Here is a 13482-nt window from a genome sequence, read left to right on the forward strand (position 1 = left end):
CAACAATGCTCATAAACTATAAAAAATTAGATTTAAAATATACTTGATATCCTTCGATATCTTCTCTAAAAGAAATTATAATGTATCAAATAACAGGGTAAGGATGATTTTGGGTTCATATTATACGTGAAGGAACTGTTTGGAAGGGGTTGTTTTATATTTGTTTACAATACTCAATAATGTCTAACAATTAAATGTAGTTTTGGGGAGGTAGTAAAATGCACAGTTATATACAAGGAAAAAGAAAACTTTTCAATGAGATGAAGAAGGTAAGTAGATCAAAAGAAACAAGAATAAGTCTTTACAGAGCTCATAGTTACTCTTATCACATGAGGGTGAGAGTAAACGGGGAAACAGTGGTAACATCAGAAATGTTGTGCTATTGGATAATGTGTTCCATTTCCACAGGCATGTTTTGAAAATTACACAAGTTTGACGTGTTAAATGAGTTATGGCAATTGGTTGTTACTTAAGTGCTTTGGGGAATACTGTGAAGTTTGTTATGTTGTTTCTGAAGTCATTTTTCATGGGCATTAATTAAGTTTGTTCGCACCAACTAGGAGGCTGGTTTGTTTTGTGAAAATTGTCTGCTACTTACAAACAATACACGTACATTCAGAAAATACAATGTAAGTTGAACATAAACGATATAAGCAACATGAACAGAATGAGTATGCCTCAACTGTCCTTAATATGTGATCATACTGAGTAACAACATCCGCAATAGAGTTTATTTGTACCAGAAGGCTGGATGTCATGTGGAAACGTTTCATGCACAAAATATCATAACCGACACTTTCACGCAGTGCACTCCTAAAGTCAGTACAATAAGTGGTTTCACCAGTTCACAAATTCAGTTATTTCTGTTCGATTCCTGCATTTTGTTATGATTGAGGAACAGACTCCAGATAGCCTGTGGAAATTTAATGCCGCGAATCGCTGAGGATGAAAATTTCAAATCCTACTGAGAAATGAAGAAGGTAAAGGCACCCCTGTGCATATGCACACATGGCATAAAGGCATATGGGCTGATGTGGAGGTATAGAGCTCTACATATTCTTGATCTTGGCCATAGTTGGAATAATGAGATCAGCATCATGCCCGGCCACCTTTATCCCGATGTACACATTTATACGAGGCTAGGCAGACTTCAGAGCCACGCACAAACAGGGAAATTTCCTGGACCAGATCCAGACAGGAACAACTGGAGAATTGCAACAAAGTAAAGAACGTATATAAACCAGTATAAGAGTCTGCCTTTCATACACATAAAGCTCCAGGAAACAATATTAAGTGAGCAGTGAAACAACGGGGAGGGGAGGGGTTCCTTTCATACGGGACTGAAAGAGCTTGAGCAAACCAAGGGTTGAGCACTTAAGAAGAAGCAAATATGTCACTTGTTAATTTCCGCTTATGGTATAAGATATACGGTGTAGGATGAATGTATGACACAAAACAACAGTCTATTGTTTGGAAACTATGGCACTTTCTTTCAGGTCAAATATTGAATTTACAATATTTTTATGTAACAATGAATGCAACACAATGCAACAGGTAGCACTGACAAAACAATTAAAGTAAAACTCTTGCAAATGTGTTACAAACTTCCACCTACAGAGGCAGACAGATGCAACGATGGAGAGAAGGGAGGAGGGGTTGACATATTAGTGCATGTATTGTCTACATTCTGTAATATTCTGAGAAGAAATACATTATTTGTTTGAGATGTATCTAAAATGATTTGTAACATTTGTTACTAAAATAATAGGCCAATAATGCATATTAATACATTTTTGTTATGAAATAAAATACGGATGCAATGGTAATTGTCTTTAAATCAGTTAAGGAACAAAACTTGTTTTCTTGAACAAATTTCAGTTTGAACTCCATAGATTTATAAGACTCGAAATTGTGGCTTAGACAACTGTTATTACAATTTTAAGATGTGGCTTTAACATAAACTACTGAAACAGACTTTTACACAAGATATACATCATTAAAAAACAAATACTCTCAAAGCTTATAAATAACTTCTCAATTTATATATATATATATATATATATATATATATATATATATATATATATATATATATATATATATATATATATATATATATATATATATATGCCATTATAAACAAAATATATTTATAACAATTGTAAATTTACTTTACTATGCACAGCAATGCAAGAAACAGATTAGATAATTGGAAATGATTGAAGTGACATTGGTTTGCAGTAATCTAGGCAAATATTTGTCCCCTGTAATCAGTTTATAGCTGCTAATCACCTATGACATGCTTTAGATAGTAATACGTGGTCCACTATTTAAAATCTATGTAAAACAAACTCTCAGGTCAAAGTTAGTGGATGGATGTACTATTTTCTTTCACCTTAAAACATATTATTTTAAACCCACTGCAGTGATACATGCACCAGAGTAAACTAAAACATCTCCCTTAATACAATTACATCGATAATAGCAATCTAGATAACAATCCCATGCACAATGGTGCAGTAACTATGAAAAGTATTTCAAAAGTTATAACATGTATATTCCTCGGCATATTATAAGACATGTAACATTAAAGAAAATAAGACAATTGAATGTGATGATAAGTTAATAGGCAAGAGATTGCAATTCTCTCAAATTCTGGAATGGGTTCTGATTCAGATGAAGATCTTGTTTCAAGATGAACGTAATGATTCGCTAAAAATTATGGTTCACTCCTGCAACCCACTCCTGGTTAATATGTAACGGAAGACTAGGTCTACAGACAAAAGGAATCTACTTTCAACATGGATCTGAGGTAGCTAATGTTTGCTTATTTTAAGCCATGCATGTTTATTTATGCTGAGAATGATTGATACATTTTTGTTTTGTCCATCCAAGGTTTTGCGGCAAAAAGACCCAGTGCTTCATAAGTGTCAAAATTACATTTAGAGAACTAATTACATAGAGTTTATTATGGAGTACATCAAAATCAGTTGCTGCTTTCACTGGTTTGTATAATCTTTAGAGTTGTCAGTTACTGCTAATTTTATAGTTCTCCAGTTGATGCATAGTTACAAGCAACAGTGAACTAGCTCTAGAATCAGGTATATTTGCAAGATAATATATTAACTTGTGTTCTCAAAAGTAATCTGTACACAATTCAAGAGTAGGGTTGTCAGATGTCGTACATTTAAGTCTCATGTCCTCCATTCTGGGAGGAGTTAAAAAAGATTGTGTATGTCCTACATTTTGAGCTAAAAACTTCTCTCTCTGTTGGCGAAACACAAAATAACAAAAAAAATCCGAGAAATATTGGCTCTGTGAAAAAATATGCTTGAAACTGGTTGTGTACACGATCCTGAAAATCAGTAAAACATTTTCTTCTCCCACCTTTGGGAAAATACTTCCTAATATTCGAGATTCATAACAGTGAGGACATTTTTACCAGTTGCATATCAGAACTGCCTAATTCTTGCAGCTCTCTTGGACATTTCTTGAAAAATGACAAATTTCATTACATAAATGCAAAGATATTTCTGGGAGATATATTGATCGACTGATTTGGTTTATTTTACTTCACTTTTCTGCCACTTTAGGTTAATCGCAAAGGTGGAGATGAGTGATGATATGAGATATCATGAAATTAATGAATGGACACTCACAAACACCCATGCTCAGGCCGGAATTCAAACCCTGGACACCTGGCATTGTAATGTGATGTGCTAACTAACCACTCTGCTACTGAGGCCGGCTCAGAGATATATAGTATGTAAAATTAGAGATTCTTACAGGACATCCTGAATATTTCTCATCGTGATCGCATATCAACCAAAAAATTTGTCACAGACACAATGAATTCCAACAAGGATGGTGGAAGTGGCTACCGAAATTAATAGAAAGAAAATTACTTAAAACAGCTTTGCGGAAAACATGAGTACCTGAGTAATGTGAGTAGACTCCTACTTGAAACACATTGAAGTGTAATGTTTTTAAGTTTTGTGGTTACCTATTCATTGAACAAATAATGTCATAATTTCACATTACTTGCACTGTTTCCTAGTAATGTGAAATTGGTATCTGCACTACCACGTGGGAAATTCTTTGGTCATGGAATCAAAACAAGACAGCAAACAGACTGACATCATTTGAGATGTGCATCAATAGCTGATAATATTATTAGCTACTTCATATCATTAGCTGCATTTTTAATATTATTAGCTGCAGTAGTAAAAAATATTAGCACATAAGCTGTCAAAAAATAAAAACATTAGAAACTGAAAAAAAGATGCAATATAACTTAACGAAAATACGGTTTCAGTTCAATAATGATAAAATACAGCTGGGGCTCAATAAAAAAGTGATGTGATGTTCTCTTAAGAGGTAAATGAATGAAGAAAATGCGTGTGAAATATATATGTACAAGAAATATTGTCAACAATGATAAACATGTTATTCACTGGTAAATACTGATAAGAATGATGATAATAATGCAGAGAGACGAAGAATGAGCAATGGTGTTATGAAAAAATGTTCATTATTATGTACACATATCAAGTGTGTTAAGTAGATATTAATACACACTTTCCTACTCATCCTAATAACATAACTAGTAAATAGCACTATCGCAACAAGAGGAGGAAACGAAACTACACTGGGAAGATGAAAAACAATTACAATTATTTGGAATGTTTTACACAGCAAATTGAAGCATCTTATGGACAAAAACGTGAAGCATGTTATGGACAAAAACGGCACAAATGAACAACACCACACAGTCTCACATGTTACAAGCTTTGAAATACTTTTACTGGCTTTCTCCTCCCCAGAACCTTAGCTACAAGAAACCCGCATGCTAAACACAAATATCAAAGCTTTCCCCTGTTTACGCAAAGACTAAACGTAACAAATACTTGATCTCTTACCACGACGTATGAAGTTCGAGACTTGTAAATACAGAAACGTTACTCTCATTGGTAGACAGTTACCAAGCCAATGATAGAAAGAGGGAAGAGGGAGAATCGAAAACGAAACTAAGGAGTACATGTAAATATCCCCCGGTATGCTACTTAAAAAGTCTTAACTCCCTGAGATACCACCAGAGGTCATACAAGTAGCTGTGAGGTAGTTTATTAATGGAGGCCCATGCCACGAATTAAAAAAAAATATACATAATAGCTTAATTATGCAGCCAAAAGGCATAATCAACTTGAAACTACAGACAAAAATAATAAAAAAAAATTCCTGCGTATTTCTGTAATTCCATATTGAATGTGTACTTGGCAAGTGCAAGTTAATATTATATTATTGTACTTAATGTTCCCCCATCTTCCCTGTTGTTTGTTCAGCCAACATGGTAATACAAAAAAAGTTTACAATGTGGTACATGTAAACAATACAAATAATAACAACAACAATTTCTTATAATAATATTTACACAGTATTTTGCCCCTCAAGCATCTATAGTAAAAAGTACAGAGAAGAAAAAGAAAACAATTGCTTGTATGTAAGTTATACATAACTGCAATTATGTTTTTTTTTTACATTTAGTAATCATTAATGTATACTCACACCGTTAACGATTAACTACCTACAACTTTATACACATCTTCATTGTAAAAGACAGTACATGTATTATTTCATTTTTTTTAAAACAAGAGAAAAACAGCCAATTCATTTGTACTTTGTAAATTTTTCTTCGCCTTCCCCATGCATCTGCTTACTATTACGCTTAAAAGTCTAGATAAGTAACACTGTAGTCTCCCATTCTGTGGTGTTTCAACTAACTCACATAAAGCACTAACTTTAAGAAGATCTGACACTGCGTAAATATGCACAACACTTTTTTTTTTTTTGCATAATGTATACACTCACATTCACAGTTGACAAACATGTAATGCCACCGTTGTCGTTTAGAAGGGAAGGAGTCGTGTTTAAACTGTTTTCACTGCCGTGATGCATCGCCATTTACTATTTAACAAATGAAAGAAGCTGCTCTGAACCAATCACGGAGGGAAAGATTCCGAGGATGAAGGAACATAAACATAATGTACTTTACTTACTATAAATCCTGCAAGGGGAGGGGGTAAAACAGGGAAGATATGGGAAGGGGAGGGGGTGGACAGCAACATATCTGCAATAAATTAATTCTTGTGCAATCCTTACTGGAAATAAACTCCATAAACATTTGTACATTCTTTTCTATTCAAACAGCAGTATTATGCCTTGTATCTTGAACTGGTAACTTGGACATGAGTGTTGATTCCTTGATACCAAAAAAAAAAAAAAGCCTTTGTACACATGAAGGCACCAAGAGTGCAGGAAATTCAAAAGTGATCAGTTTTTTTTTTTTCTGAACGGGAGCTTGGCTCTGGAACTCTACACATTTTTTTTTTCTGTTTTAAAAAAATCTCTCTGTTAACACTACACCATCCTACGAACAATGCATTACAACAGCACCTAGTCCTATTACATTACATGAACAGTGTACACTTCAAATAGCCGAAAAATTACGATCAGGTACAATACAGTTCCAACTAATGCTCCGCAACGGTGTAACATGGGGGGAAAAGGGAGGGGGTCACTTTATACAATTATCCATATTAGCAAAAAATTAAATTTTCACTATTTTTTTTCTTTCTTTTCAACTATATTACACTCTTTCCAACATGGCATGTTCTGTTCTTCTAAAATAACTGTACATATTAATTTTTGTATACGCAATAAATTCACAATAAAAGTATGAACAAAGGAGCCTCCAATTTCCTCAAAATGCATTTTGAGGAACAACACAAAGATACAATCTACTGTCTTATTTTTTTTCTCTTTTTAAATATTACTTCAAATATTATACAGCTAGAACAGCAGCATACATTGCAAGATACTTACTTATAAATATCAAATTGTATAATAATAAAAAAAAATATATATGTGTGTGTATATATATATGTATATATATATAGTATGTTTATACCCGCATCCATCCGAAACAGCAAACTGGTGGGTGACCGGTTTCACCCTGTGGGAACAGTGTTTGAGTCCTGAGTAATGACTGGTTGATGTGACGAACTGTGAGGTTGCGATGTGAAGATATGACATTCAGTGGGAACTATGGAGGAGATGGGGGGAACTTGGTTTGTTGTACCCGTATCGTGAGTATGGGACTGTTGTGGAACAATGGAACTTGAGGTAAGATAGCTGACTTGCGTACTGTTGAGGTCGCTATCTTCGTTGGGGTCATGGCTTTGGCCAACTTCGTGCAGGTCGTCGAAATCCAGATCCAATGACTTCTCAGCATCGTTATGAGACACGTTTGAAACGGATTGTGGACGACTGAAATCTTCATCTGTTGAATCGGATTGGCCTGAGACTCTGTTGGCCTGTTTCGGAAATGGTATGCAGTGCTCTGCGACCGGGATGCACTGAAAAATAAGAGAAAAATGGTTTAGATCTAGCCAATACCAACATGTACATCAACAGGGTGTCTATCACCCAAGAAATCAACACGTAGGTCAAGAAAGTCAAGAAATTATTGTGAATTTACATTGTTATACACTTGTACTGGGATTTGATAAAATTTAATATTTGAAGTTGAAATTGTTTTGAATTGTGGTTAAGATATGTTCACTTTGTTTATTAAGAATTACAATCTTAAAGTTTTCCAAAAATATTAAGTAATGTGGCAATTTCCCATCCAGGATGAAGTCGGAAGCATTAATTTTTACATGCATTAATAATCAAAGCAAGTCTAAATGTCTTGTTAAATTACAGCTTCAGTTATCAACTGGCCTTATGGTACGGGCTTTTCATTGAATAGTTATCTATTTTCTCAATTTCCAACTGTACAGGCCATTCGGTTTAGCTTGAGCTCTGGCCTTCAGTTGCGAAGAAGCCTGCCATCAGCACGACGATGCGAGAGTTACACTGAGAGCAGAGTTGCTAACTGCCTTAACAATTACCTATATCCATAATCTGACTTCAGAGCTTATTGGTAGGTGTGTTCGGTACTTACTGCATTTATATTATGTATATATTTTTAAAAACCGACAGTTTGAGAAGGTGATAGTTTAAGGAAAAGAATAACAGAGGATTCTTTTTGTCAGTGATTAAACTTCTCCGCAAAAGAGGCATCCTCCTTCTCCTCCTCTTCCTCTCAGGGTGGGGGTGGGGGGGGAAGGCAGATCGTGTTACCACGAGTAAGGCGATTGTCAACCTGTGTTCCTTAGGGTGTTTTATTCAATGGAAGCTGAGGTGAAAACTGGAATGAATATTGGAGAAAGCAAAGTGATTCATAGTCAGAGTAGAGCAATTTTCTTAACGTGCATAAGTTTATGAAGAAAGAAGCTGACAATAGTCTTGCGTTGAATGTGAAACAAGTGCAAAAACGTGTTTCCGCAGCTACTGATATGTCAGTAAGTACTTTGAAACGAAAATGATCTCTACAAAGTAACTGGGAAGGGATTAGTAACGCCTAACAAACCACACAAAAGAAATACATTTAAAAGTGATGTGGAAGAATTTGACAAGTGTGTTATATTCGTAGAGCAATTGACGAATTTCACTATCATGAAGGACAGCGTACTACTTTCGATTCATAAGTAACTTTTATAATGAGACAACAGTATATAGCTTTGCCAGTTTTTTGTCTAGTAGAATTGTAACTTCCGCATATTGCAACACTGCTCCTATGAGTCACGTGACGTTTTCTGCAGACGACAAACCTTTCCCGCTTTGCGCATGCCAGAGCTCAGGCTAAACAAAATGTGCTGTACCTAAGTAGAGGGGGATTAAATAAATGTTAAGAAAAAGTCAAGAATTCTGAATTTGTTATTTTGGTAGACACCCTGATCAATATTACGACGGTAAGTCAAACAAAGCAGGCTTTGCGTACGTGCTACTTGGCCAGACTGTGGTACCCGTACCCCCAGGGGTACATTAAAGACTCGAAGGGGGTACGCGATCAGCTCGGAAGAGAAATGTCGAGAATACCCACACAATATATTTGCTGCAGGTGTGTAGAGCAGACTTTCAATGATTTTTGGATATGAGTCCCTTTTTCTGCAGTAGAGGATTCCAGACCCAGATTTCTTTTCAATTAAGAAGAAAGAAGAAGTTGCTGAACTGTCCTGTAATGAAACTCGTGAAATTCAGTTTGAAGAGAACATCTTTCATGGACTTTTGGTTGCAGAGAGTAGACGATTTTCCTCATATTGTTGACCGTGCAATAAAGTTGTTGATCCACTACATACTTATGTCAGAGTGTTTTTTTATCCATGGTGAACTAAAACGCAAGAACTGAAATAGACCAAATTTGGATTTTAAATTTCCGCTTGAAATTTCCAAGTACACAACCAGACATCAAGAAACTGTGTCAGGCTATGCAGGTACATCCTTCTCATTAGAAACTCCGAGGATTTACAATAAAAACTCCAAAATTATGCTTGACAGTTTGTTTACAAACTATGGAAAAAATATATGAAAATTAACGTTTTTATAAACTTAACAAACATGTGTTTCACATTTTAATTTTTGTAACTAATCATAAAGATTGTAAATGTAGGAACACTCAATAAAATAATAAACGTAGGATTCTAATGCTCATTTGTTTACCATCTTTTCACATACAGCCCGGTACATTAGATGTTTAGTGATGACTAAAGGATACAATGAGAAAAAAAATTGAGAACTGCTGCTCTAAATGATTCAACTGGTATGCTTTTTGAGGATATTCCTTTAATATTTTGCTAGGAATTCGGCATATTTTGAGAGGGATTCAATTTACCACCGACATAGTTGTGCTCAGTGATGTCCCGTAGACTACAAGTTTACGTCTACATGCGTTCTCTACGCATAATCTACATGAAGATTACATTGGCTTATAGTTTACATAGTCTACTGTAGACAATACAAACAAGAGGGAAGAAGGAAATCCCAGTGGTCCTTGAAAGAGAAAGTTTTTTTTTTTTCAAACACATCGATAATCTGGGCAACTTAACACCATCCGACGTAATCGAAGTTATCGAAAAAGAGGAAAAGGGACTACCAAATGAAAAACAAACGACAGGCATAGTGAAAACTGACATTATTCTTTACACTGACAAAAGGGAAGGCTGAAAATAGTATTTTGTTTTATTACTGCATAGGAAAGTGCATGTGTCTTTATAGCAGATTTTTCCACGTGTGAAATGGTGGAAATAGAAGTAAAACAAATCTGTCATTCTACGGACATCACATTTTTTGGATATGTCGCGACACGTTTATTTTGCAGTTGAATTGGTTGAACGTAAATAAATACTTAAAACACTTATTTTTGTACAGTGGAATACTTCACCTGCTGATGCTGGTTACTGCTTCTAGAACAATGCACGTGTTTTGCATGGAGAACGTCGAGCGCCGTGTTGTCTACATTGTCTACACGTAGAATGTAGACAATCATTGTTTACGCGTAGACGCACATCACTGGTTGTGCTTCATGTATGTCAACTACATTTGTGCCAGGAGTTGAGGAAGATAGTAATGAATATTAAAAAACAATAGCAAGAAAATGTAAGCAGAGGCCATTTGAAGGCTACTGATTACAGTGTTGCATATTCTATGTCCTGTTGTGTGGAAATAAACAACCTGTATTCATGAATATACGACTTTATTTCTTAGCCAAAATGAATAAAGAGTATTTATTTAACCGTTGTTAAAAGGATTCCATTGATCATTCCTTGAAAGTCAAGATAAATTGTGTACATATGTATACAATGGCTATTTTTTTTTTTTTCACGAGAATGCAGGACACGTAAAAAAGTTTGAAATATACAAATGGAATAGGAGGCTTTATGGAATTGAACAATGTATGAACAAAGTGGGTCATGTGTACCAGGGGTTGGTAGGGAAGTGCCAAAGAAACCATTAAAAAAGTCTCCTTCTACATGCGTGTATTAGTCACAAGGCTACATTGCCGGAACAAAAACAAGAGAGGAGCAAAGAACAAAGTACCCTATGAATCCTTTTAAGAAGTCCCCAAGAGTATCCAAAACATGCTGCCAACGATGTGGGAGACAGTTTCAGACTCAGAGGAAATTACCATTGCCGTGAAACATGAGATGTCTCAACTCAAACCTGATGAGGTGGATGGTATTCGACGCCTCCCACATCATTTGCACCACGTTGTGGACACACTTAAGGACTTCTCAGAGGGTTCGTAGGGTGCTTTGTTTGCACCTCTTTTGTTTTTGTACTGACAATGTAGCCTTGTGACTAATACATACATGTAGAAGGAAACTTTTGAAATGGTTTCTTTGGCACTTCCCTACCAGCCCCAGATACACATGACCTGCCTAGTTCATACGTTGTTCAATTCCATAAAGTGTCCTCTTCCATTTGCATATTTCGATTTTTTTATGTTGGTCCTGAATTCTCGCGAAAAAAAAATAGTTGCCAAGACATATGAACTGTTTCAGACAGTTTACAACTCCTGTCAAGCACCTACAGTCAAAAGAACCAGGGTGATTTCATTGCTTTTCAGCTGTCTTCACTCTGCATCAACTTGCTGCATGAAATGTGGAAAAACAATGGAAGTCCCTGAGGTGTCCACTGCATGTGTAGTCAGAGGCAAATCACAGAGAATTGCATTCTCTTTGGCACAGAAACAGCACAGTTGAAAAGAAAGCGTGAAAATGATCTAAGCGAAATAGAAAAGTGGCTTCAGATTTTCGCAACACTTTATACTTTCATAGAGCATGCAGGGAGGATAAGGGGTACAAATCTAACTTCCCCAAAATGAGTTCTGTCCATTTTCTGGGTAACTGAGGTGGCCTACATACCTGGTAAATAGGATACGTGTTATACCACATCTTGTCTCTAACCTAACCCCTTTACCTTCTCCTGCAAAATCGACAGATACATCAGTCAGTGAGTGTAACAGAATCAGGTTTCCTGCTTAGTCACAATACTAACTTTAAGAGTTAGTTACCTGTCTATTCTACTATGCTTATGATGCTTTTCAGTGCACCATATAAATATATACAGCACTTATGTCTCCCTGGAGTGGTGGCTAGCATGCATAGGGCTGGGGGGGAGGGGGGTGAGAGTGCTTCTATCGGCATTTAGACAAACAGCTGTATGCTGACCTTGGCACTGGACGCGTCAGTGCTTCAGTATCCAGTTTGTACGTGTTAACAAGGGTTTTTGTTGTTTTGTTTTATGCATTACTGGTGCCTTTCTGTAGCCTAATAATGACACGTTATCCGTACAATTTAAAACAATGAACTCTTACATCATTACGAATTCTCGTACGGAAGTTAGAATTCCCAGATGTTACTGTTCCACCAACAGTGTTCGATAACTTGTGAACAAATTTAGGGAAACAGCGTGTGCTTACAGAGGAGAAACTAGACGACGTTGGAGCACGATTGGAACATACTCTTCAAAAATCCCTCAGGTGCCTTGCACAAGAAACAGACATACGTGATGCCTGCGTGGAGAGCTACCAAGCTTTTAAACCTAAAGCCATACATTACAAGAATTGAAAGACATCAGCATGGATGCAAGAGGACATTTCCAACACCTCTTTTAACAAGGTATGTGTTCATTTTAATTGTAACTGTCACTGTAATCGTACAAGCTTATTTCATTACATAGGTAGCGGTTTCAGTTCTGCAGATGTTGCATTCAGTTTGCCGGCACACACGCTCTCACTGTCTGGCGACTTGACTGTGAGAAGCACTGTATTCAGACATTTTCACGAATATATTTAAAAAAATTTAAAGTGAATTATGCACATGAATGAGAGTCCACGGAAACTGAAAATTTGCACCTACCTGAGGGTTCTCGGTTATATGGACATTGGCCTTATCTCTGGTCACATGACCATTTGGAATCTGCCCGTTGGTCAGAAGAGGGTATTTAAGACCATTGATCTGCCCATTTGGATACCCACCCTAAGAAGAAAGAAAAAAGGAATTTTGATAAAAACTGTACACACTTCTATTAAGCAGTTTGTTAATGAGTGCACACACATTTTTGACATTTTCTTATTATTCTGATGAATGTAAAGTAATAATTCATGTATCTTAAGAGAGTTTAATTTTTTATTGAAAACCCTTTGGATAGGACTGGTTAATACATAAGTTCTCCAGTGCAACATAATTTTGAGGACCAAGATCTGCCAAGTAGTGTTTTCTTATAGTGGAACCACAAGCAAAAAAAACCTGCACAGACCCGCAACTCCTGTGCACCGTACTCCCACGCTGAGGGGAGGGACAGAGTGGAGCATGCTTCCTTGTGGCCCGAGCTGAACAAAACAAGGGAAAGATGCACGGAGACTTTTCGTTGAAGGTTCTTTTCTTTGTGGTCGCTCTATGGGTGATGTGTGGCATTAATAATGTTGTGTTAGACCAGGTTCTGGCTGGGAGTGAGTGGACAAACACATGTACACACGGACACACACTGGAACCTTGATTAAACATTTTACACTGTCTCCTATTTTAGTTGTTTCTT

At 36.2% G+C, this 13482-nt stretch overlaps 1 protein-coding gene across 1 annotated transcript in view; it reads right to left on the reverse strand.

The window, feature by feature from the left end:
* Nucleotides 1–2133: 2133 nt before the first annotated feature.
* The window catches only part of LOC145992475 (protogenin B-like), a 103011-nt gene continuing 91662 nt past the window's right edge, over nucleotides 2134–13482 (reverse strand). The window contains exons 18-19 of the mRNA XM_083128859.1: nucleotides 12804–12923; nucleotides 2134–7415 (exon numbers count right to left, since the gene is read on the reverse strand). Of these exons, the coding sequence (XP_082984985.1) occupies nucleotides 7008–7415; nucleotides 12804–12923 (528 nt within the window). The 3' untranslated portion in view covers nucleotides 2134–7007. The remainder of the gene's footprint in view (nucleotides 7416–12803; nucleotides 12924–13482) is intronic.

Source organism: Lepisma saccharinum, chromosome 1 (genome assembly GCF_977018435.1).
Source record: "Lepisma saccharinum chromosome 1, izLepSacc3.1, whole genome shotgun sequence".
NCBI lineage: Eukaryota > Metazoa > Arthropoda > Insecta > Zygentoma > Lepismatidae > Lepisma > Lepisma saccharinum.